The sequence below is a fragment of the Gymnoscopelus microlampas genome (genome assembly GCF_963454915.1).
Source record: "Gymnoscopelus microlampas genome assembly, chromosome: 11".
In the NCBI taxonomy this organism is placed as follows: domain Eukaryota; kingdom Metazoa; phylum Chordata; class Actinopteri; order Myctophiformes; family Myctophidae; genus Gymnoscopelus; species Gymnoscopelus microlampas.
In genome coordinates this window covers 30,208,875-30,234,257 of record NC_139948.1, presented here as the reverse complement: position 1 = coordinate 30,234,257, position 25,383 = coordinate 30,208,875, and the positions used below count along the sequence as shown (strand labels likewise).

At 42.5% G+C, this 25,383-nt stretch overlaps 4 protein-coding genes across 7 annotated transcripts in view; 2 read left to right on the top strand and 2 right to left on the bottom strand.

The window, feature by feature from the left end:
* The window catches only part of kcnh6a (potassium voltage-gated channel, subfamily H (eag-related), member 6a), a 28,818-nt gene extending 22,362 nt beyond the window's left edge, over window positions 1-6,456 (top strand). For 3 of the 4 annotated variants that reach the window (XM_084071453.1, XM_084071451.1, XM_084071450.1), the window contains 6 exons: window positions 57-250; window positions 528-627; window positions 761-1,045; window positions 1,153-1,333; window positions 4,102-4,309; window positions 4,449-6,456. In XM_084071453.1, coding sequence (XP_083927579.1) covers window positions 57-250; window positions 528-627; window positions 761-1,045; window positions 1,153-1,333; window positions 4,102-4,309; window positions 4,449-4,736 — 1,256 coding nt within the window. In that variant the 3' untranslated portion in view covers window positions 4,737-6,456. The remainder of the gene's footprint in view (window positions 1-56; window positions 251-527; window positions 628-760; window positions 1,046-1,152; window positions 1,334-4,101; window positions 4,310-4,448) is intronic. The other variant, XM_084071452.1, reaches the window with a different exon arrangement.
* A 669-nt stretch (window positions 6,457-7,125) lies between these two features.
* On the bottom strand, window positions 7,126-11,116 carry dcaf7 (ddb1 and cul4 associated factor 7). The gene is made up of 7 exons (XM_084071478.1): window positions 10,534-11,116; window positions 9,869-10,027; window positions 9,647-9,758; window positions 9,393-9,511; window positions 9,002-9,211; window positions 8,775-8,892; window positions 7,126-8,648 (listed from the first exon to the last, which is right to left on the bottom strand). The coding sequence occupies exons 1-7, from the start codon at window positions 10,669-10,671 to the stop codon at window positions 8,476-8,478; spliced, it is 1,029 nt and encodes a 342-aa protein (XP_083927604.1). The 5' UTR covers window positions 10,672-11,116; the 3' UTR covers window positions 7,126-8,475.
* A 2,075-nt stretch (window positions 11,117-13,191) lies between these two features.
* On the top strand, window positions 13,192-19,149 carry ccdc47 (coiled-coil domain containing 47). The gene is made up of 13 exons (XM_084071458.1): window positions 13,192-13,348; window positions 14,673-14,971; window positions 15,120-15,221; window positions 15,975-16,149; window positions 16,337-16,458; window positions 16,554-16,619; window positions 16,778-16,879; window positions 17,206-17,316; window positions 17,568-17,653; window positions 17,734-17,792; window positions 17,875-17,984; window positions 18,155-18,322; window positions 18,461-19,149. Exons 2-13 carry the CDS (start codon window positions 14,681-14,683, stop codon window positions 18,539-18,541), a joined length of 1,473 nt encoding a protein of 490 aa, XP_083927584.1. The 5' UTR covers window positions 13,192-13,348; window positions 14,673-14,680; the 3' UTR covers window positions 18,542-19,149.
* A 2,857-nt stretch (window positions 19,150-22,006) lies between these two features.
* Window positions 22,007-24,631, bottom strand: LOC311054704 (coatomer subunit beta'-like; the record flags this gene model as incomplete). The annotated part of the gene is made up of 1 exon (XM_084070708.1): window positions 22,007-24,631. The coding sequence occupies one exon, from the start codon at window positions 24,629-24,631 to the stop codon at window positions 22,007-22,009; it is 2,625 nt and encodes an 874-aa protein (XP_083926834.1).
* Between the last annotated feature and the right edge of the window lie 752 nt (window positions 24,632-25,383).

The window sequence follows — 25,383 nt, the reverse complement described above, 5'->3', positions numbered from 1 at the left end:
CAGTGATCAAAACGTTTCATCATTGAAGTGAAATTCTATGGCCATGCTGTCCGTAGGCAAGAATGACATCTTTGGAGAGCCCATCAGTTTGTATGGGCGACCAGGGAAGTCCAGTGCTGATGTTAGAGCTTTGACCTACTGTGACCTTCACAAGATTCTGAGGGAGGACCTGCTGGAGGTGTTGGACATGTATCCTGACTTCGCTGAGACATTCTGGAGCAACCTGGAGATCACGTTCAACCTGAGAGATGTGAGTGTCACGAGAGGGCGACTGAACCCCATCGTTAACGTTTTTCATACACTCCTGATGTAATTTCACCGTGGCCATTTATATGTTTGAAATGCCTATATATGTGCACCTCCTATTATAATATGAGGTGCACAAGATATGAAAATCCTCCTACTGATTAGATTGTACCTCTTTTCCATAGCTCACAGCTGTTTGTACACTCAAGCGTATATTTCACTGTAGTCATTACATTTACAGTACAAGCCTGTTGAACCTGACTGATTATGGTGTGTATCAGGCAGATAGAATAAACCAGTACACCCCATCTGGAGACTCTGAATGTGGGTTCCGGCAGACAAGACATAGGAGAAACTCCTTACGTCGACGAAACCGGCCTGGTAAGCGCATCGTCGTGTTCTCTTGTGAATTAGGGGTTCATTGTGACACTAAAGGTTTTTCCCCACTTCTGAAAGAATACATTTTTTACTGTGTCAAATCCCCACTCTATTATTCCCTGGCCATTGGCCGTAGATGGTATGGACCATGAGGACTCATACCCCGACCAGTCTTGTCCACTGGGGAATCACCGAGGCACTGCAACAGGCTCCCACTGGGAGGACTTCTGCAGCAGTGCCAGCATCTGTTCCCAGTCCAGTGAGGATGAAACGAAGCCCATCGGCCACTGCAGGGGAGCAGTTTGTCCCACCAGTGGTGACACGCGACCTTATCCCCCAGCAGTGGTCAACCCTCAGCCACCCAGTGGACCCTCGTCAGGCATGGGACCGTCCCCAGAAAGTGGGGGTCTCCCATATTCTAGTAAAGGCTCACTGTATATGGACGCACAACATTTTCAAATAAATTACATGTCTTTAATAAACATGATGCCTTAAATTACTCTACTTTGTCTTCTCTGTGACTTGCAGCAGGCCCCAGCAACATGTCAGGACCGTATGGCTACTGGCCAGATCGCAGACCCAGCCAGTTCTCAGAGAGACAGAGACAGTCTTCATCCATTAGGGCCCCCTATCACCCCCCTCCCTGCACAGAGGACAGACCCAGCCAGCTGGAATCCAGACTGGAACTGTTACAGTCCCAGTTGAACAGGTCTGCTGTTTTCTTTTTACATACAGTATGTTTATTACTCTCCGCAGGAGAGTATTGTTTTCACTTTCTAAATATGACACACCGATTGGTCAAGCCTCACGTGACACGTGACAATACGGTGAAATACTGTATAAATACATGGCGTCACTTTGACAGTGTCTTTGCCACTGTCAAAGTGAGGTAAGACAGGAACCATCACGAAATGGCTGCATGGCTGATACATAATTGGCAGATAGGACAGATAGGACACTTATATAGACAGGAGGGATATGACACTTACACAGACGGATAGGACACTTACAGTACACAGACAGGACGGATAGGACACTTATACAGACAGGACGGATAGGACACTTATACAGACAGGACGGATAGGACACTTATACAGACAGGACGGATAGGACACTTATACAGACAGGACGGATAGAACACTTACACAGACAGGACGGATAGGACACTTACATAGACAGGAGGGATATGACACTTACACAGACAGGACGGATAGGACACTTACAGTATACAGACAGGACGGATAGGACACTTACAGTATACAGACAGGACGGATAGGACACTTATACAGACAGGAGGGATAGGACACTTACACAGACAGGAGGGATAGGACACTTACATAGACAGGACGGATAGGACACTTATACAGACAAGACGGATAGGACACTTATACAGACGTATAGGACAGTTATACAGACAGGACGGATCGGACACTTATACAGACAGGATGGATAGGACAGTTAGAACATAAGAATTAGAACATTCCCAACATTCCCAACACAAGTCTGGTAAGAGTGAGGTAAGACAGGAACAGTCACGAAATGGTTGAGAAATGGCGGATACTGTAACAATTGGATAGGACACTTACACAGACAGGACGGATAGGACACTTACACAGACAGGACGGATAGGACACTTACATAGACAGGACGGATAGGACACTTATACAGACAGGAGGGATAGGACACTTATACAGACAGGACGGATAGGACACTTATACAGATAGAACATTCCCAACATTCCCAACAGCGGAGAGCTGTGCTCCGAGGAGCACTTTTTCTAGTTGATTTTGTTATTACATTAACAGACAAAATAACACAAATCAATACAATTCTGCTCATAGACTCACATATTCAAGCAGGTAAGTGACTCAGGAATTATACATAATAAAAATAAAGTAATAAATAGGTATACAGAAAGTGTCACACTGGTACATATGTCACACAGGTCTGTGTATGCCTGTATATTTTAAACCAATCCAAAAAAAATCCATGTTCAAAAACAATGAATGTATGTATGTATTGAGAGGGAGATATGTGAGCTCCGTGCAAGATCTTGAGTTGAATGACACACACTCAGGGTTTTAGCATTCTGGCAAACTACGTTCATGATCCCTTATTTCTAGTCTACACAGAGTTCTCTCTTCCACATTTGAATAATAAAAATATAAATTAAAGAGCTTGTAGAGTTGTATTCACTGAGCATGCTAGATAGAAAGAACTTATGGAGTTGCCCAACAGCTCTACGAAAAGCTGCTTCTCAGAATTAAACACTTCGGTTGTCTAGATTGTAGTGCCCTTCTTAACACTGTCTGTATGTAGGTATCGGAAAAGTTCCTGTTTTTGAACATTATATTTCTGGGTAATTGACTGAAAGACGATAGAATGTATAGGTCTGCTATTTTGAAAAGATTCATTTTGTATGCTAATATCATAGAAGGGGGCACCCGGAATTGAATCAGGGACCTCTTGATCTGCAGTCAAATGCTCTACCACTGAGCTATACCCCCTGACCCCATTGTATTTTCACACTAGGTGTTTTGTTTTATTTGCTGAATGACCAGTATGCAGCTCCAGGCTGTGTAGTCACTCCTTCCTGATCTCTTCACATATCAACTAGGAGGGGTGTGGACACTGTAGAGAGGAGGGAAGAATGAGAAATAAAGAGGAGGGGAGGGAACAAGAGTAAAATAATGACAAATGCTCTGTATGATCTGATCATGTGTGTTTACTTTTATTTGCATTCCTGCTGCTAAAAGAGAGAAAAAGAGAGAGAGAGAGTGAGTGGGTGAGTGAGTGAGTGCAAGGGCGCCAATTTATGATTTTGCCGGTGGGTGCTCGACCCACGGTGTCATTCGATGGTGCCCATTTCAGGAACCAGTTGTTGCACAACTATTAGAGCTATAAGAAAGTGCACAACACGTTCCTCTGGTACAAAGATGTACCCGCACAGTGTGAGAAGAGACCTTGATTCGGAGAGCGAGAGAGTGAGAAAAAGAAACAGAGAGAAAGCGAGAGAAGTATTGGCGGATGATAACAACTGAGTGAGTGAGTGAGCACCACGCGCTTGTGTGCACCATATACAACAATTTGAAGAAGAAATAAAAGTAGCAGGTGATGATGGGAAAAGGTAGTGCAAAAGAAGCACAAGGCAAAACACAAGACTCATTTGAGTTGAACATCTCCCCCAGTGTGCTTGCCATTTCTGCCAGTGTGACCATAATTTGCATATCTTCGGTGGGTGCCTTTTATGGTGTTAAACAGGCATATACATCTGATTTACAAACGAGTGGGATTCATCATTAATACGTGTATAAAAACAAATTAAGATTGTGCACACCGTTGGTCTTTACTTACTTTACTTGAATTTAAGATTTTTGTGAATAATTTACTGCAGTAAAAATGATGCAAGAAAATGCTGCTTGTCTTAATATCTTGTTTTCATTCTGTTTTATTCGCTGTCTCCTTGATCTTGGCCAGACTAGAGACTCGAATGACGGCAGACATCAACATGATCCTGCAGCTCCTCCAGAGGCAGATGCCCCCGGTGCCTCCTGCATACAGTGCTGTGTCCTCCATCACTGACCCACCCCACACAGCCATGCTGTATGACACAGGAGCACCCGTAATCCACACTGAACCTCCCATCTCACCTGAACAGACTGACTGCACTTACTCACCACTACAGGTGAGTACTGGTGTTGGTTTTCCACCCCTTTGACTTTTGACAATGTGGTTTTGCGATGCAAATTAATTGATGTGTATGGGGCAAGTTTCATGAGACCCACAGTAAGTGTGTATTTGACTTTCCCAATCTCTCCTTGCAGAGCCCAGACTCCGAATCCAGGCACAAGTCCAAGGACTCGTTGTCCAGTGGGATCCATTTGACTGTGGTCTCCGATGACACTATGTCCATGTCCCCAAAGGCCGATCCTCCTCATATGCAGTCTGTGGGCCTCACACCTCCTCAGCTGTCTTGCTCTGGTGCCCAAGGGGATTCTGGACTGCTGTGTGGCAGCCAATGGTTCCCCTCCCTCCCTGAGAACCTGGATATGTCCACAGAGGCACAGGAGATCCAGAGGCATGTCTCTGACCCCAACTTACCAGGCAGTTAGAACCACCATCACCACCACCATCCACCCAAAAGCCTGGTCATTTACAATACAGCTCCATCTCACAGGTTGGGACAGCAGCGTATACTGTATGATGGCGTGTAGTGCAATGAGCATCCTGATTCCCTGAGTGCTAATAGTTCCCATAAAATCCTCCCTAAACCTTTAAGATGCTGCTACAGTGTGTGTGCTTCCACAGCACACATGGGGACGTTCAATGGAATGCCTCCTCCTTTCATACAGATCCACTCACGGTGCCTTCTCTCACACAGGCTGCTGTGGTTCTGTACTCCTTTGGCCCCCAGTGCCCCCCACATCTCTATGGCCTGTCCACTGAAGAGATTAATGTCACCTGACTAAGAAGGAATGCCCTGATAAATGTGTTGACAATAAGCACAATCACTGGATATTAAAAGTATAACAATCTAATTCCAGGTGTTTTTCTTGTCAGGGATGGCCATACTAAGTTCCTTTCACGAGTGAGGAATTAATATCTACATTCACATTATAGATGAATTGCACATTTAGACAGAGTTTTTGCCAATGTAATAAATGTAAAGGTTACACGAAGTGACTAAATGTAATAGATATGAGATTATAGATGTCACTCTGTTGTTGTTTTTGTTTAACAAAAAAAGAATCACAAGGAATCTACCATACCGGTACAGTATGACACACTGTGAATGACGATGGCTCAGTTCCATGACAGTATTGACCAATCTCATAATTCTCAAGACTAATTTATACTTTGTCGTACGACCGTGTCGTTTGCCGAAAACAACTGTAGAGTAATAGTATAAATCAGGCTTTATTCTGATAGTTTGATGTTGAGTGACATTATTGTCATTGGAACAAGATAAGCCATTACCATGTACAGAATTGAGCAGACCAGAAGGACCTCATAGTTAGTTGAACTAGTAGTTGTAGTAGTCTACATTTAGCCATGCAAAGCAATTACTAACAGTGTGGTCTGGGCCACTACTGCTTTGTATGATTCCCAATATCGTTGCTGTCGGGCAGAAACCGTGTAGCTCCATATTTCATTTGTTCCCTGTTTTTTTTTATTATTAAATGATTGCCCTGTTTTATATTGTCACACTTTGTTGTATGACAATGACGAACAAAAAGGAGCACAAATAACAGATCTACAAGCTCACAGTGCAAAATGAAGCAATGTTGCTATTTTTGATACCAGTATTTTTGAACCAGATAAGTTTTGACAATCTTGTGACTAAATAATAAGTTCATTCGATAATCTTTTTCCATTTCCTGAACCGTAATGGTTTTGGAAATACAAGGTTTCTATTTAACAGCAATGATATCTGTGCTGCTACACCAGAGTATGTCATTAGTTTTGTTTCAGTTGGAAATGTGTCTGGAATGTTTTTAATGTTAATGTATGCCATTGAGAGGGTTAATGTGTAATACCAACAATAGATAATGGGCCACGTCTCCCTCCCAACATAATGTTAAGATTAGTATTGTCTTTTTACCATTGGCTTGGAATTAGTTCTAATTACTTTTGGGAAGCCTAGCCTACACTGAGTGGCAAATGGTGTGGATGGCACATGATGCCCCTCTTACAGGCTCCCTCTGACAAGACGTTTTTCACTCTAACACCCATCAGGTGAATGTAACTCCTTTTTACACATTTATAATTCTGTAAATGGTTTCTTGGAGCACATATTTGTAACTGTAATTTTTTTTTAGATTAAAGAGTATTTATAACTTCAAAATGTGCACTTGTTGATTTCTGACATGGTGAACAAGGTACAGTATATTGTCAACGTGTTGTTTATGAAATTGGACTTGTGGAGAGTTTTAGTCACGGAAGCACACTGTAAGCAGGGACCTGCTACAAACATTTGCTGATATCTTTATGACTGACCGTGGGGGACCAGCTTCAGTGACATGGGATATACGTAGCTCAGTGGCAGAGCATTTAACTGCAGATTAAGAGGCCCTCAGTTCAACTCTGGGCAACCCCTTTCTATCGAGCACAAATACGCACACAGCATGTTTCTTTACTGGTCTCCAACACATCACAGTAGCTCGGAATGTGGAGACATACTGTATGTCACCACAACATAATAGACAATGACTAGGCAGAGATTGAGATGTTAATAATGAATAGATCGTATTAATATGAATAGGGACATTAACATAAATGTATGGGTAGATTAAGTAGGCAGAAATATATAATTTTCAGTATTGTTACATTTACATTGTATGTTTATCAAACAATTAGCTCCCCATATTTTGTATCTCAAGTAGCTCTCACTCAACACGGTTGGATCCCCCTGTTCTAAAGAGCCTGGCCATGGGGGCTACTCATTCAACAGGGTAGACAACACCTTAAAACATTTTAAATAACGATGATGCACCAATACAATTCTGTTACTTCCTTGGAGATGGAGGAATACAATTTATTAGTAGAGCAAATTGGATAATACAAACTTTATGAAAAAAAGCTACAACATGAACACTTGTATTACCAATATCTTAGTTAATATATTTATATGTATGTACATTTCCCCTTGTATTGGCATGCTACAAGGTATTGACCTTTCATCCTAATTTATGCTTTGTCACACAACAGTGTTGCTCAATGAAAATAACTGATTTACTGTCATGCGATGAAGCATAAATTAGGTTTTAGACACAAGAATAAAAAGAGGCAGACAAAAGGTCAGGAGAAAACAAAACAGTTTCACTCTTGCAATCCAGTCCATAACTCACTCCTCACATGATCTTGAAAACATAAACCATTCTATGCACCATCTACTCAAAAAAGGGGGAGTTGAAAGCCATTAACCGTTTAAGTCCTAATTTATTTACTTTCAAAGTTTTCGCCTATAAAGATAGGAGGGCCAGGTTTGAAGTGGTTAAGGAGCTTAAGGCTGAATGATCCGGTGCTGGTTGGTTCTGGGATCTGGGACAGGCCTACCTGACCACATCAAAACAAGCACAACTGTAATGAAAATCTAAATCCAGTCATTACATAATCCTCAAAATTGGACAGGTCAAAACTAGCCTGGACGCACACTACTTTCCAGGGCAAAAGGAAGGAGCAACACTCGCGCGTGGGAGAATGGCTCGCGAGGCTAGGTCAAAACTTATGAGGTTTAGCCTGAATACACCCATTTGGGAGATTGATTCTGAAAACATATCTAAAGCTCCAAATGGTCAACAGGGACACAGAGACTATAAGGTATTGATATTCATATCACCATTAGAATAGCATGTAGTCACAATATAACTACAGAAATATATTCCTGAATGTTAGAGCGGTCATCTTCCACCACACTGATTTATCAACCCTTGTGACTTACATCAAACAACTCTGTGCACACAATATCAAAAACCATCCTCAATAATCTCATGGCTGGCTAAGATAGGAAATCACACCAAGTAACTTTCATTGTCATTTGCTCAGAGTTCAAAGCACTGATGCACTTGATAGCTGCTGTGCAGATATTGAACACTACCTTGTAAGCAAAACAATAAATAACAGCATCAAATACAAGTGACAGAGGTACGACTGAATCAAGACTTGAAAAAATGTAAACCAAGATATTGAGTAGTAGGGCGTGGGATACTCCAAAAGAGTCAAGAAAGGGTCCCTCGTTGCCACGGCCTTGTCTTGAAAGCAGTGGGTTGAGGACCACCACTCACACTTGAAAAATTAAGTCCAAAGTCTCAAGTAGAATTCTGCCGCCTCTTCGACCAAGTACCCATGGCTTCAGACACGCAGGATCTCCAGGCAGTTGTTGTAGCAAATGGCGATCCAGTCAGGCTGCGTGGATGCCCACTGAACGTTGTTGATCTCCCCCTCAGCAGTGTAAGCCAGGATGGGGTCTTCAATGGCTCGTGGCATCTGCTGTATGTCCCAAATTAGTGCCTGGTGGTCATCAGCTGAGTGAAGAAATAAGAGTACACACAACCCAGAGTTGTCATCGAGGGTCAATATTTGACATGCGGGGAGCAGGCATTAAAGAATATAAAGATAAACCCAGGTCACACTGAAGGGTTTGGCCTTACCTGCAGTACATATATGACAAGAGGAGTGGGGTGCCCAGGCAATGCCGTTGACGCAGGCACGATGGTTGTTGAGCCGGGCCACAGGCGTGCAGGGCACGCGTACATCCAGGATTACCACCTGACATACAGTATGTGCACATTTTATGTAAAAACAACAAACACAGACATAAGGAAAAGCTGAAAATAAGAAGACTGAAACGATCCGTTACAGCACAAAGTACACTGACCTCCATGCCATCCATGGCCATTGTGGCCAGGTAGTTGGGGTCCTGTTTGTTCCAGCAGAGGCGGAGGAGCGGGTGGTGCTGGGGGTCTTCATAGATGATGGTGCTGTGTTCCAGGTGCCGCAGATCAAACATGCGGACAGAACCGTCGGCGCCAACGGATGCGAACATGTCCCGACCACCACCGGCACGGCTGAAGGCTATGTCATACACCTACAGTAAATCAAAAAAATATAGACATAGACACCATTTAATAATATCTTATGGTCTGGACGTGCATCTCCACCCAGTCACACAGCCATTATACTTATTTCTGGAAACACTGACACTGAGAAATAGGCTGCGCTCGCACACAATTTCTCTCTTGGACTCATACAGGCAAATACGCACCCACCTCTTTGTCATGTGCAATGAGCTGGGTCTTGACATGCCCAGAGACCAGGTTGACCCGTCCCAAAACCTGGCCCGTCTCAAGCCCCCAGATGGTACAGGTGGTGTCGATGCTGGAAGTGCCTGCAGAGTGCAACAAATTAACCTGTCACTTGTCTCCCAATAATCAAAAATATCACTACAACGATCTCATTGTCAATGCTGCAGAACACACTGACAAATAGTTTAGGAATCTAAATCACACAGCAATTCTCTTACCCAGTAGATTGGGATCGACTTCATTCCAGTCAAAGGAGGTTAGGGGAGCACAGAAGTCTGAGTTCTTGTTGTTATTCAGCAGGCATTCTAGACGTGTTTCTGTGTCACTGACCTGAGTGGCAAATTTTTTGAAAACATGATTCAAGAGATATGATTGGACAGAGTCTGCTACCTTAAAAGTAAAGCAATAGGCATGGGCTAAGTTTTGTAGAAACAGCATACCCTCCAGATGCGCAGGTAGTCCCCACTAGTGGCGAGTAGATCTGGGTAGACTCCCTTAGTATCTGGAATCCACATTATCTTGGTAGTAGGGTAAGGATGGTCAAATGTATTCCTACAGATGAACTCTGAACTCTCCTCCTCCAGACCCACAAGCTGAACCTGCAAAGGGGGGAAAATCTGCATTAATTCAAAACAAGACAAACGTTTGATTATTACCAGAGGCAAGCCACCATGTAGCCTCAGTATAACTACCAACATTAGCTGCACTTCATCCTTCACAAACCCATAGTAGTAATGTGTAATCTAGATACGGTGAAAGCCTAAGTGAACAGGGGTAGGTCCCTGGCTAAATGAATGAATGACAATTTTGAGGTATTTTTCTTCAGTATTTACAATTTAATACTTTTACTTCTACCCCACTACACCTCATAGGAAAATGTTGTACTTTTACTCCACTACAATTACATGAACAATGAGTACTTTTACTTTTGGTGCTTTAAATACATTTTGATTACCAATACTTCTGTACATTTACTCAAGTAAATTTTGAATTACAGACGTTTACTTGTAACAGAGTATTTCTACATTGCAGTATTGATACTTCTACTTGAGTTTATTGTTTTTGTTTTAAGTGAGTACTTTTTCCACCACTGCTCATCCCTTACCTTGTTGTTATACTCCTCCACAAAGCTGCCCAGCGCCAGGCGGAAGCGCTTGTCGGGCCGGACGCTCCAGTTCATGGCATACACCGTCCATGGAGCCTCGTACTTGTAGATCTCTTTTCTTTTGCCGTGGAGCGACATCCTCCTCGAAGACCAGGAGAAGAACGACACAGGTCGTTGTCCAGTTGACCAGTTAGCAAGCGAGCTAACAACTTATTATGCAGTGTATAGAACGACTAACCTACCTACCTAACTAGCAAACTACCGTCTCTGGGCCAAGTTTCGAGATAAAACAAATCTATGTGGACGTCCATGCAAACCACGCAACAGATCGTTCCTGGGTTACAGACTGTAGTGTTTGTTTATTGCTCGCTGCTGGTGCTAATTATTAGCATCCCAGCTATCAGTCACGTAACGTTAGCGTTCCCTCTGTAGATGAACCAGAGTGTGTGTTCGTTGTTCAGGTCGCAGTTCATTCCGAACCTCGAACTGTCTACGTTTCTTTCCTGGCGTCTAAACACTATTTCAGGGTTCACTACAAGTTTGTTGTTGTTGTTCTGGCCAGAGGCTCCATTAACCACTGCAACTGTGACTGAAAGACGGAGTGGGTGGCTACTGGCTGGCTGACTCCAGTGTTGCCATATTTTTGAGAGAAATAAGCAACCAGGTCTAGGAAAACAAGCCCCAAATAAAGCAACTACACTGCCATTTATTTATGAGCATACATGAAATTGAAATAGCCGATGTGAGCTTGTAGATCTGCCATTAAAAAAAAAATCTTGAAATAAAATGTGGAATATTTTGAAGATTAAGAAAAATTCTAACAACACAAATGCTCACCTGGGCACAACACTTTTCAATTTTCAGATGGGGGTTAGGGACAAATACATATTAATTTGGGGGTCCATGACATAAAAGTATTTGAGAACCACTGGTTAAAATACATTTTAAATTGTGAGACAAGCCCAAAAAAACGCAACCCACAACTACCAACAATATTTACAAGCAAACTTCACAGAAAAATAAGCCCAAAGTCGCTTATAATAAGTGGAAGTGGCAACACTGGTGGTAACAAAGAACAACACCACTAGCGGTGAAGAAGGAGTACTGCACCACAAAGTAAACCTCTGGCTACAAATCATTTATTTTTGGTTTTAGAAAATGTCGGGACAACTTTGTGACACACAAACAAATAATGTATGATATGAATTAAAGGTAAACTGCAAGCCCCAAATGTTCTCTGACTTTTTGTTTTAATAGCCATTATATTCATTTTAGATCTGTCTGGTTTCTTCTTACAGCTCTAAAACTCCTCTTTATTCAGGTTGTCCAACTTCAAAACTTTATTTTCCTGATTATTCCGTTGCTTTTTGTGTTGCCCTTCAGCAGCGTCAGCAATTGAGAAACAAGCAGTGTTGTGAGTGACAACACTACTGATTTACAACACTGTTGTCTAATGACAACAGAAGACAATACCAGATGCCCTGTCCCTACCCATCTGTGACCTTCCCCCTCTCTGTAGAGGTCACAGGGGCTAAAAGCCTAAAAGATGCTCCTGAAATTAAACGGCCTACTGTAATTTGATAGATTTATGTTAAACGTATTCATAGTTCAGGCCAGGGAATACAGTATTAAACTACAGTTTCAGTGTCAATCTCAATCACAATGTAAGTTTTTCTTTTTTTTTTTACATTCATTATCTACTGTCACACACAGTATCAGTGGTGGAAAAAGTACTCAAATGTTTTACTTAAGTAAAAGTATCAATACTGCAATGTAGAAATACTCTGGAAGTCCGGAATTCAAAATGTACCTGAATAAAAATACAAAAGTTTTGATATCAAAATGTACTTAAAATACCAAAAGTAGAAAGTACTCATTATGCAGAACTTGTCCCATTTCACAACTTTTAAAATGTATAAAAATCTTTTTAAAATAACAGATCTACAAGCTCACAATGCATGGCATGATGCATTGTGAGCTTGTAGATCCACTATTTTTTTGAAAAATCGTGAAAATGAGTGCAAATCTTTGAATATATATTTTTAAAATGTAGATATATATTTAAAGATTTGCACACATTTTCACATAAAAAACAAAAAATAGCAGATCTATATATATATCTCCTATTTTTGAATAGCCAAAGAAATCTAAAAATGCCACAGATACTTTCCCGGCTATTATAGCTTAAATGGCTTTTTTAAAAGCCATTTAAGCTATAACTAGGCTAAGTTTGAACTTAGTGTGAGGTGGTGCAACTGGCCCCTGATCCATTCTAGAGGCAGCCTAATTGTATCCGGTAATTTCCACATACACATTCATGCACGTACACAGACCATTTCCGTATCTGGCTTAGACCGGATTTGCAACGTGCAAATGTATTCCACTCCCAGAAAGCCATGCAGAAAACAAGCGGAACCAAAGGGTGGAACCATGGGTGGAACCAAACCAAACACACCGCACAGATTTGTGGGTAAACTACACAGCGTTGCCATGTCCGCGTATTATAAGTGACTTTGGGCTTCCTTTTCTGTAAAGTTGCTTGTAAATATCGGTAGTTTACGGGTTGCGTTTTTTTGGGCTTGTTTCTTATTTTGGGTATCGGCTATTTTCAAATATCCGACGCTCACGTGGTCGCTTCTTTTGGGCTTGTTTTCATAGACCTAGTTGCTTATTTCTCTCGCAATATGTGGCAACACTGAGAAACTACGCTGTCAAATCTTCATCGCGGCGCTTGGTGGTGGACGTTGAATCAAGTAGAACCGAGCAGAACCCAGATAAACGTCCAGTTTGTTGTTGTCACAGAAACCTTCCACCGGTAAGTTGTTAACAGACTTGTGTGATTAGTCATGGTGAGGATCTGGACGGCGTACGAGCAAAAACGAGGCTGTTAGTTGCTGTTGTTCTGCAGCCTGGTTGGTTGGTTGGTTTAGCTAAGTCCTTCCATGCTACGTAGGCTAATGTTAGCTAGCATGTTGCTTGAGCCAGATCTTCTTATTAGCCAATGTTGGGGGATGGGACGAGTGGTTTTATGTTAAAGGGACTTGCTTACCACGTCGTGTCATATATCCCCAACGTTTAGTACTCAGGGGTCTTCAACAGGGGGTCCGTGACTCCCAGGGGGTCCTCAGTGTTACGGGTACGACAGGGGGACTTTTTAATTTTACACTAACCACCTGAACCCATTCTGATGGGAACATTAGCCGAAAATAGTAGATCTACAAGCACACAGTGAGCTTGTAGATCAGCTATTTTTGGCAGGAGGTTTTTGAATTGGTGTAGAGGGTGAACAAAAGTTTAGAGTGAAAGGTCAAGTTTACTAAGTATTGGCGGTTTAAGTGGTAAAGGGTCTGAAAATACACATTAACATGTATCCAACATACACTGATGACAGTGCTGTCAAACAAGTCATCTATCTATGAAAACGTTTAATCTGCAACACAATTTTCTACAATATGTAGTGGGGGTCCCTGCTTCATCTCTCTCTCTCTCAATTAGGGGGGTCTTTGGCCTGAAAAACATTGATAACCCCTGATTTAGACAATTATCATCTGCTGTCAGACAGTGTATTCATTCACTTGACAACCTAGTTACTGCATCAACCATTGGTCTGGGTAACATCGCAAGCTGTATAAGTATGGCCGTATAAAAAGACACAAGTTGTAATACTGCAGTTCACCTGGTTATTCTAGCTATGACTAGGATTTTAGAAATGTGTTAATGATGGTGAGGTTTTACAGAATCCATATCTTTCTGGGTCATATTTAATTCTGGCAATACAACAGGGCATGTGTTGTTCTCCCCATTGCTTGAAATTCAAACACAAAGCGAGCCTATAGGTCTTTTGGGAACGCTTTCTCACTTGGGGTCTAACGTGACGTCCTAACATGATGTTCTGGAAGTTCTAGAATGGCATAATCGTTTCTAAAGGTACTGGAAATTGTTACATTTACAGCATTTAAGCCTCAAGCCTGCAACATTTACAAATGGGTAGATATGGCCTGATGTCTCTTTGGGCGATGTTTTCACAGATCATTTTAATAGGGTTTCATTAGGCCTATTTGTCCCTCCACTTCTAAAACCAGCCTTATTTACTCATCTGCTTCCACAACTATTTTCTCTACTGCCCCATGCCGGTGTAGGTGCAGACATGCGGAGTGTTTACCTCCTCCTGCTGCCCACCCTTCTACTCCTCCTGGTGCTCCCTGTCTCCAGTGGCCGCTACAACGATGACTTTGACGATGGGGAGGACATTGCTGACTTTGACGACAACGACTTTGCTGAGTTCGAGGACATGAACGAGGATACCGTGGCCGAAGCTGAAACCGCTCCTCCGCCACGCGCCGGCCCCTCGTCACAGCCCGAGGAGGACGAAGATGAAGACGAAGCAACAGTGGAGCTGGAGGATGGACAGGATGGCTTTGAAGACGCAGAGACGCAGGTATACAACATGGCACTGTCTGTACTGTTAATGGTCACACATCTGAGCACAAAATATTTACCGCTTAAGATTGTTTTTTTATTTTAAATGTGTAAGTAACATTTCATAAATGCACCAAGGCTAAATCAAATATATTGTCTTTCTCCAGGAACAAGATATATACAGCAAGTATGATCAAGAGGAGTTTGAGGGGATCGAAGGCATGGATAAGACAAACCCTTCTTTTAAGGACCCCCTCATAATCCACACGGTGAGCCTGGCTTATTGCTTAAGTAACTAAGTGGCTAAACTATTTCTCTGATACTTTAGCTGTTTAACACTCGGCTATCCTGTGCAGATTCATAGTCTAGAGTTGTCTAGACTCTAGTCTAGACTATGCAATGCATCTGCACTTAATTTGGATAGCTACCACGGAGTAGTGCAGCGCAGTAATATGTTTCAGGCAACTTCCTCAAAATGTTGCTACAATGGCTCAACTACAACACATTTCAAATTCTTGCTTCCAGCTACTGTAGCTACTTTCAGCTCAAATCATGTAATTGCTCATTGACGGTAAATCATGTTGATAAAGTCAGTTGCAGTTAATAGGGCTGACGTTCATGACATTTTAGTTGACGATTAGTTGTCATACAAATAATTTTGATTGGCGAGTTTAATTGTGTTTAATTGGCATTGGTAAGTAAATAAAAATGACATTTCTGTTTGCCTTTTTAGGCTTTTTAAACAACTTAATAACTTAAGTATACACAAATGACAATGCCTGGTACCAATAATCATAATAAATGGTCAAAACAAATTTTATAATCTTATTCCTTGCGGAAATGGCCAATCTACAAGCTTACAACGCATTGCATTGTGACACATTTTCATCTTGTAGATTGGCTATTTTTGCTATATTTCAATACATTTATTTATATAGATGAATGCAAACAATTCTGACGATTATGTAATAATTGTGACAGGCCTATTGCCGTAGTGATGACACCCAGTGGTTTCCCTGCAGGTGCCTGCTCATTTGCAGAACAGCTGGGAGAGCTACTACATGGAGATCCTGATGGTGACAGGCCTCCTGGCCTACATCATGAACTACATTATTGGCAAGAACAAGAACAGCCGCCTCGCTCATGCCTGGTTCAACTCCCACAGAGAGCTCCTAGAGAGCAATTTTGCACTAGTGGGTGAGTGTTTGTACTGCTCTCGTTTGGCTTGCAACACAAATTTGTGTTGACCGTAGTATTCTGCTTTGTCTTTGTGTAATGGCCATATTCATCATAATGGTTTTATTTATTTGTTCTTCCTTAAGTTAATCAGCCAGTGGAGGAAATATTTAGTTTTCTTGTTATGAACTTGCATTTATGTCATTAGGTGATGATGGCACAAGTAAAGATGCTGTGAGCACTGGGAAGTTGAACCAGGAAAATGAACACATCTACAATCTGTGGTGTTCCGGTCGTGTATGCTGCGAAGGCATGCTGATTCAATTGAAGGTGTGTGTTGGGATTAAGTTATTTACACATACATAGAGGCATGTCTGCGTCATTGGAAGTAGTTTTAACAGAATTCTTCCTCGGCTCTGTTCCAGTTCCTCAAGAGGCAGGACCTGCTGAATGTTTTGGCCAGGATGATGAGGCCAGCCGGTGATCAAGTGGTATGTCCCATAAGTCAGCTTTAATTAACCCATTATGTATTTATATGCATGTATATTCATTATGGTGCAGATGTACATATTGACAGTTTGTTTGTTTATATTGTGACATTTATGAATCAGTTTTCTTACTTAGTAACATGCCTCCCATCTCTCTGTAGCAAATCAAAGTGACTCTAAACGATGAGGATATGGACACATTTGTGTTTGCTGTGGGCACCAAAAAGGCCATGGCCAGACTTCAGAAGGAGATGCAGGACTTGGTAAATATCCTATACACCACCAGCACCATAATAAAATTAACGCAATCCTGAGACCATAACGACACATCATTACATATTAATGTCTATTCACAGGTTTGGCCATGTATTACAGACGATCATTGTGGACCTTTTTGAAGTTATTTTTCATTACATTTTGCTGATGCTTTTATAATTCGCAAGAAATGCTTCCTATAAGCCTGCGATAACAGCCTTTTTTAAATAATTTTGATAGAACTCTCTAATTATTTTAGTGTCTGGAAAATGTATTCATATTGTTCCTCTGTTTATAATCTTATATTTTTTATAATTTTTTATTTATCATATAGAGTGAGTTCTGCGGTGACAAACCGAAGTCTGGGGCCAAGTATGGCCTTCCGGAGTCTCTGTCGATTCTGACGGAGATGGGTGAGGTCACTGATGGCGTGATGGACAGCAAGGTGAGACATGTAGAGAGTCGAGGCAAAAGAGGCCATTGTAAAAATATATGTATATGTCCTGTTCTTTTGTGATACTTCTGCTTGTCTTGCACCTGGGCCACGGATGTGCGTGCACTACCTTCCTCTACATAACCTCATATATACAAATATGTCGCTATGCTATTTTGTTTGGGTCATAAACATTTCATGCTACCCTTTCACGGTGCCCTCTCATTCGAACCTTTTCTCTTAAACTGGTTTCTGTCTTTTAGATGGTACATTTTATTACCAACCATGCTGACAAGATTGAGTCCATCCATTTCTCGGACCAATTTTCTGGTCCAAAAGTTATGCAAGAGTAAGTATTTCTCTTATAGATTTACTTAAGTACAAGTAATAATATTATATTCATAAACTCTGAATTTGCCTTTTTTATAGGGAGGGTCAGCCCTTAAAGCTGCCTGAGACCAAGAAGACGCTGCTGTTTACATTTAATGGTAAACATCATTCAGTATCTATTGCACTTTATCATATCTCATGTTATATAAATAATGTATTTATTGTGTGCTGTGTATCCAGTGCCTGGCATGGGCAACACCTCTCCCAAAGACATGGACAGTCTCCTCCCTCTCATGAACATGGTGATCTACAGCATTGACAAAGTCAAGAAGCTTCGCCTGAATAGAGAGGTAAGCTAGCAATCCTGCGTTCAGCTTTCCCATACTGCACCCAACTGAGAATCGCTCCCAGGGACTTCCGTACTTGTAGTTGCTCAGGCTCTCTTTTTTTAAATCTAGTTTCCTTCCCTACTTGATGTACTGTGTCACATCGGTGCCATTCTCCATTGTCCTTATTCCAGGGCAAACAGAAGGCTGACAGGAACCGTGCCCGTGTGGAGGAGAACTTCCTGAAGCAGACTCATGCTCAGCGCCAGGAGGCAGCTCAGACCCGGAGGGAGGAGAAGAAGAGGGCTGAGAAGGAGAGGATCATGAACGAGGAGGATCCTGACAGACAACGTCGTCTGGAGGTCTGGTTGCTGAAATACTTGGAAAACACTGCACACTAAAAACACCAGGCAGCATGCATCAACATTAAAGAGCGCACTCATGCATTTTCATTATGTCCAGTCTTTTTACACCTGTTTTTTGCCACCTTTTCATTGTAGGAAGCTGCCCAGCGACGTGATCAGAAGAAGATTGAGAAGAAGCAGATGAAGATGAAGCAAATCAAAGTCAAAGCTATGTGAATGGAGAAGAAACCACTACAGGGAAACAAGCACACATGCAAGCAGTTGCTCAGCTCAGACGGTTTCTACAGCCTTCCTCACTGCGATACACAGCCCCTGCTAACAGTCTATCTAGCACTCCACCGATGTCCCCTTCATATGTGTCAAGCTTAGCTGTCTCTGTCCCCATGGAAACACCTGGTACAATCATTGTGACTTATGTGGCAGTGAGTGAACTGTTGGTATCAAGTGAGAGGGACTGAGGATTCTTCAGCATCAAAACTGTCGCAGCAACTCATGCCAATGGTTTCATTTGACTATCTTCCTCCAACATCTTCAAAGCTCTGTTTCAAAGCAGCATAGCTCAGTGGGACTTTAAAAGTTAATCTTCAGGGATGAAGCGAGCCATGTGGTGGTTGGTCATCAGCAGCTGAATTCTCAAAAGAATGAAAGCTTAATATGCTATGGTTTCACGAAACTGTCAAGCATTAAAAGTGATCTTAAATGATGATCAAGAACTGTTTTATTTATATCTACTAGTATGTGACCGGTTTCTCATAAACTATGTCTGTTTCTGATGAATGTCTGAGCAAACATAATAAAATGCACTGGAAAATTTTTGAAACCAATTCTTTTTTTTAAACTTTTTTTAAGGTAGGTTAAGTGATATAATTTTGTTAAAATAAGTGATATATGCTCTATAAAATACCTAATACTCGACTGGTTGTTTAGACCTGACCCAAGACCCGCTGTGATGGTATCCAAGCAGGAATTAAACTGATATGCCCCTTGGCAGTCTAGGGAGAGGGAGAATCAGTGGGAACGAATCTGTGGGACATGATAATCTGGGTTGTAAGGCCAGCTAGGGGTATTTGATGTCTGGCTATTGCAGCTGGATCTGAACTAACCTAGGGATTCCGTTGCCTTTTATGTCATTGACTGCGGTGCTGGTGTCATTACGGTGATGTCAGTCATATCCATATATGGAGCAAGCGATGTCAGTCATGCCCAAAGATAGGGTCTATGATGTCAGTCTTGGATGTTTCGGTTAGCTCCGTATATGGGGCTCCAGGAGGGGGTCTCTGATGTCAGAGCTGGGCGTGTCCATTATCTCCATATATAGAATTCTAGGAGAGAGTCTCTGATGTCAGACTTGGGTAGGTCGGTTGTCTCCATATTTGGGGATCTCCAAATAGGGCGAGGTTGGGATTGAATAGGTAATTTAAGGTCGGGATTGAATAGGTAATTTATCTCCCTATATGGGGTTTTGGGCATTTATGTTATGGCTAATGCTAGGGCTAATCTGATCTCTATATTCTGATCGTAATCGTTGCTATTTAGAGTGCTTGTTCATTAACAGAAGTCTCCAGCTCTTTCATAAACAGAAAATGCTTTTTCAGGTTGGGATACCAATTTCATACAATCAGGATAGAGAACCCATACAGGATACAGGGTAAACAAGTGAAATTGGAAGTAATGACACAAATAAATGAGCAGACACATTTTAAACTGTAACGTTATAAAGCTGATAAATCGGTACTCTCCTAATTGGCTGAAAATGTATTTTCTATCCTATATTAGAATCGGCTTGTGGGTGGGCGGGTGTGCTGGCCAGCCGGCAGACCCAGACATAACCATATATAGAGTTCACTATGACTCAGACATAACCATATTAGAGTTCCCATTGCAACTACACCCAAATATGGCGTGAGTCATGCTAACTGACAACATGACTGACAACATGACCCAAACAAGCCGTGTCGTCAGACTCAAAAGAACCCAAACAAACTGCTGTCATGAGCCGGTGTGACTACGTGGCCCACACAAATGAAATTAACTGTTGGGCTTGATATAATTTCCTGTGGTATCGCACGCCGAAAACATCTGATCTACAACTGATCTAAGGCTTTAAGATCATTAATGTTAATATTATTATAAAAAATACTTGAGATATGCTAGTAGTGGTCCAGATCTCAAAAAAGGTTGAGAAACACTGATCTATTCCTATCCCATGGTTAATCTTAATCTGTTCTCTTACTTTATCCAAACTTCTAAACTCATATTAACTCTGTTAACTGATTTGTAATTTATTATGTGAGTGACACATGCCATTACATGGGCACATTTCCTAACCATGATAACATGAGAACTCCCCTTCTTGAGATTCTAATTACACATTTTCTGTGGAATTACTTGACCTCTGACTTCCCAGTAACTGACTACATTGACGCATCATCTCTAGGTGGTCCATGTCTGTCTCTTTTTGACTATAGTGGTGGACAGGGACAAATTCTCATGTCAATTTTTGGCTCCAACCTTGTCCTGGACATAATCATATTCTTCAGGTATGCCAGTGTGTAAATACTACTCTCACAGAGATACGTAGTTACAAAAGGTAAAATATTTTTTGGTTTTAGTGTAAGCACTGGAAATCCTGCCAGGCAACTCATCCAGAACTTCATAGGGGACTGTGTTTCATATATATTTCATAGATATATGTTTTTGTTTTCTTTAATTTCGTTTTTTAATTTAATTTAGTCCTTTGCCATTTTTGTGTAATACTGTCAATATAATAAAATGGACTGTGAAATCTGACCTGATGATATGGGAGTATCTCCAAGATAACAGTGGGCTATAACTGTGCTTGCAGATGTACTGTATTTCCTGTGTAACCTCAGAATATTCTCACGGAATAAACCACTGGATTGATTTTCAATGGTGTTTTCTCCTCTCATGTAATTGGCTTCTGCGATCTTCAATTTTACTATTTAAAATGTTATCTTTACTTACAATATGTTTTAGATCTATCAGAGCTGATCCTCTTGTTTAGTTCAGTACTTTTCAAATTTGAAGCATAATCTTTATCAAATGACCACAGATAATAATGATAATGTCTAGTTCCTCTCTTCATATCACACAAATACCAAATTACAAAGTTTCTTTAAAAAAAAACAACTTAATGTGGCCAGTTATGCCCAAATATGCATTGTTTGAGCAAGGTTTCAGCCCAATCCAAACAACATTGACTTAATTATATTGTAACTAAAGTTAAACTTTAACAGGTAAAGTTAAACATTTTTAAAATGTAAAACAAGTTTGGGGGAAGTTACTTCCTTTTGACAGTGTGCACAAGAAATCTTGCACTGATTGTTCCAGTGGTTTGCAAGATTAGTCCCAGATACACAGACCCATTTTTAGATGCTACAGAACCTGTTTTAAAAAACATATGTGGAGGTTCTTCCTTGGCCTACTGGCAGCATGCACAACAAATCTAGCATTGTCCAGTGGTTTGCGAGATCAGCCCCAAACAAAACAGAGAGAAAACAATAGTGAGAACATGACAGAGCTCTCTCCAAATGTGAAGATCAAGCCCACTAATAAATAATAGTGAGAAGAATAACTGGGATTTCTCTAAATGGAGATCAAGCCCACTAACAACTAGACTTAAAACCTTTTAAAATGTTTTATAATGTAATATTTAAAAGCTTAAATGTTCTCTTCCGCCATCGCTTTGGTCGCCGGGGATGACTCCTCACTGTCCTCTGACTGCTTGTTGACTGGGAGGAGATAGGTCCCTGTTGGCTCATATCCTTGGGCCTCTTTAATAATATTCTTCTCTTCGTTAAGTGTGACAAGAGGGTAGTCTTTGGCAGAACTGGAGGTGCCCAAGTAGGTCTCTCTGAGGAAACACTCGGCTGCGAAGGCCTCCTTCAGCCCAGGGAACAGGTTCTCATATTCTGTGGGGTCGGCTAGTGATTCAGCCGCCTTCTGGTTGACTTTGGCCAGGTTCTGCCTCCACAGTTTGACCACACGGGACACCTGGCTGGGCAGGTAGGTTCGAGCCAGGAAGGCAGCCTCTGGCAGCCGATTGGTCCTTATCAGCAGCTCCAGACACTGGTCCAGTTTCCCCTGCAGGAAGTATGTCATGAAGGCCACATTGTTCTTTCCGTCCCTCTCAGCGCCCTCGGCCAGCTTGCCAACCAAGGCAGCGTTGCCGGAGGCTGTGGCAAGTAGCAGCAGGCCTCCATAGTCATGGGCGTGGTGGAGACACTCCTGTGCCAGACCAAACTGGGACTTAGTGATGGCCATCTCTGCCAGCTGTTTCCACTTCTGCTCAGACTCAGCCTCTGCAGCCAGCTGGTGGGCTATCTTCAGCTCTCCCAGGTTCAGAGCCAGCTCAAACCTGTGTTCTGGGTCTGTGGATGCAGCCAGCGCCTGCTGCTTGAAACCCTGTTTCTCCAGGAAGTGGGACACCCTGGTCCTCTGCTCCTTGGGGATTGTTGGTAGGACCTTTTCAGCCATGCCAAAGTCCCTCCTCATGATGGCGGTCTGGTACTCCAGGACGGATACCAGTAGGGAGTAGCTGACAATGTTCAGCTCCTTATCTCCCATGTATAGCCGGTCATCCTTGGGGATGTAACCCAGCAGGTACATTGTCTTATCCAGGTGAGCAATGGTGACGATCTCTCCTCCAACAAAGTAGTTGAGCCTGTTGATGGAACTGGTGTAGATGAAGCAGTCACCCACCCACAAGCCTGTTTTTACAATCTCGTGGATCTCTCCCTGCACCTCGAAGGCACCCTCGAGCCCATCCTCTGTGACTCCTTTGTTGGTCTCCTGTGAGGCCACTTTGTCTACCAGGTAGCGTAGGATGAAGAAGCACTCCTCAGTAGCGATGCACACCAGCTCCCCTGAGTCCGACCAGAAGATGTGCTTCGGTTGGATCTCAATTCGACGGACCAGTACTGTGTTCTCCCAGTCATAAAATGCTAGGCCATTCACGGATCTCACCCCAAGCAGGAAGCCACCATAGATACCTTCTGCTCCAAAGTCTGGCTTGAAATATTTCTCTTCTTTAAAGTCTTTGAATATTCTGACTACACCGTTACTTTCCCTAATGGCATAATGAGATGAGTCATGTGCCCACACAAACTCCATTGCTGAACCAAAGCTCTTGTTCCTCAAAGCCATGGCAGTGTAGATGATGAACTCGCCATCTCCACATACCACCACAAACCTTCCATTGGGGTTGTGCTGGATGGTCTGGGGGAGGTTCTCACAGCTGCCCATGTCTTTGAACGCCAGCTCAAGTCTCTCTCCATCCTTGATATCCATGTCTCCCATGGCCTTCAGATTGGCCTGCTGCAATTTGCTGTGTTTGGCCCAGATTATCTTTCCGTTGGTGTCCATGGACATGGCTGGTTCCTCCCGACCCAACATGATGACAATGCTGCCTTCATCATAGCCCAGGGCCACATTGTTGGAGCCCCTCAAGGCACAAATGCACCACACACTCTCCATGCCGTAGTTGAGTGTGTTCTCTAGACGGTATGTGCTGGAGTCCCAGATACGTACGGTACCATCCTCTGACCCGGTGATGATGATGGGCAGATCTGGGTGGAAGTTCACACAGGAGAGATTATGGACATGGCCCTCCAGGGTGTGAACACATGTCTTGTTCTGGTAGTCCCAGATCTTGACTAGGCAGTCATCTGCTCCTGATATGAGGTAAGGCTTGTCTCCACCGCTGTAGTAGTCGATGCAGTTCACGCCTTTGTTGTGTCCCTCCAAGGTGAAGTTAGGAGACGAGGAGCCCAGCTGCCAAACCTTAATGGTGCAGTCCAGGGAGGCACTGGCAAACTGGTTGCTATCATTGGGGTTGATGACGATATGCATGACAAAGTGAGTATGACCCTCAAACACCTGGCTGCAAGTCCACCTCTTCTCCCAGTCCCACAGCTTGATCAACTTGTCATCGCTGCCAGTGAGGATGTACGGCTGGGTGGGGTGAATAGCGATGCTGCGAATGTAATCAGAGTGGGCTTCGAACATATTAACTCGCTCCAGGTTGCTGTAGTTGAATACACAGATCTGCATATCATCCGCTCCAGTAATAACCCAGTTCTTCCTGGCCACAAACTTGGATGTTCTGACTGGGTAGTCACACACCTCAAATGTCTTCACCAGCATCTGTGTTTCGTGGTTCCAGACACAAACACTGCCATTGTACAGACTGGCCAGCATCCATGGTTCAGTGGGGTGAAGGTCCAGACTCTTCACCCGGTCCGACCGGGCTGTCAGCCTCCTCTTGATGTCCAGCCTCAGAGGCATGTTTTTTATCCTCGTATCGTCTCTTGTCAGGGGAATAAAAGCTTAAATGTTCCACTTATTGTGACTAGCTGCAAATATTGTCTGTGCAATCTGGCTTGACACACCGTACACATCAAGGAAATATGGTTAACAAATGCACGTTTGGGGCTATCAGCGAATATGTCTTTTCGACTTGGTTTGCCTTTTGATCTCTGCTCGACTAGTTTACCACCTGGCGAAGCCTTGAGGGCTCTTAAAGTGAAACGTGTGTGGATGATATTGCGCTTTGTGCTGTCTGGTTATAAGCTGGGGTGCCTCGATGTTCATGTCATCACTTTGACATCACTTTGACATCACTTTGACATCACTTTGACGTCACTATGATATCAGACTGGCCTCCAAATTCATGACATCAGCGCATGTTGATCTCCATGTGCATTTGGTTTATGTTGTGTATGACATCAGTGTATGTTGATCTCCATATATGTGCATTTGACAGGGGCTATATGCCAAACATGCATTTCACGTTTGGCATTGGGATTTCATATCATCTAGGGTTAACCACGTTATGTCGCCATGGTTACTCAAGAGGTTAGTGAGCGACTTAATGCACTCCATATTCGGACATAATGGTCAACCCGGAACTCCATATACGGTGTATATGGAGCATGTTAGGTCATGGTTGACGTGGAGGACCTTATATGGATCCTTATATGATTTGTTTGAGTCATTACGTCAGGACGACACAGTTTATTTGGGTCTGATGTCATGCA

Coding starts and splice junctions, on each gene's coding strand:
- dcaf7 (XM_084071478.1), bottom strand. CDS start 10,671: ATGTCGCTCCACGGCAAAAGAAAAGAGATCTACAAGTACGAGGCTCCA. Junction 10,028..10,533: donor TGGAGGAGTATAACAACAAG/GTAAGGGATGAG, acceptor CCCCCTTTGCAG/GTTCAGCTTGTGGGTCTGGA. Junction 9,759..9,868: donor ACTACCTGCGCATCTGGAGG/GTATGCTGTTTC, acceptor TTTGCCACTCAG/GTCAGTGACACAGAAACACG.
- ccdc47 (XM_084071458.1), top strand. CDS start 14,681: ATGCGGAGTGTTTACCTCCTCCTGCTGCCCACCCTTCTACTCCTCCTG. Junction 16,880..17,205: donor AGAAGGAGATGCAGGACTTG/GTAAATATCCTA, acceptor TTTATCATATAG/AGTGAGTTCTGCGGTGACAA. Junction 17,654..17,733: donor GGTCCAAAAGTTATGCAAGA/GTAAGTATTTCT, acceptor CCTTTTTTATAG/GGAGGGTCAGCCCTTAAAGC.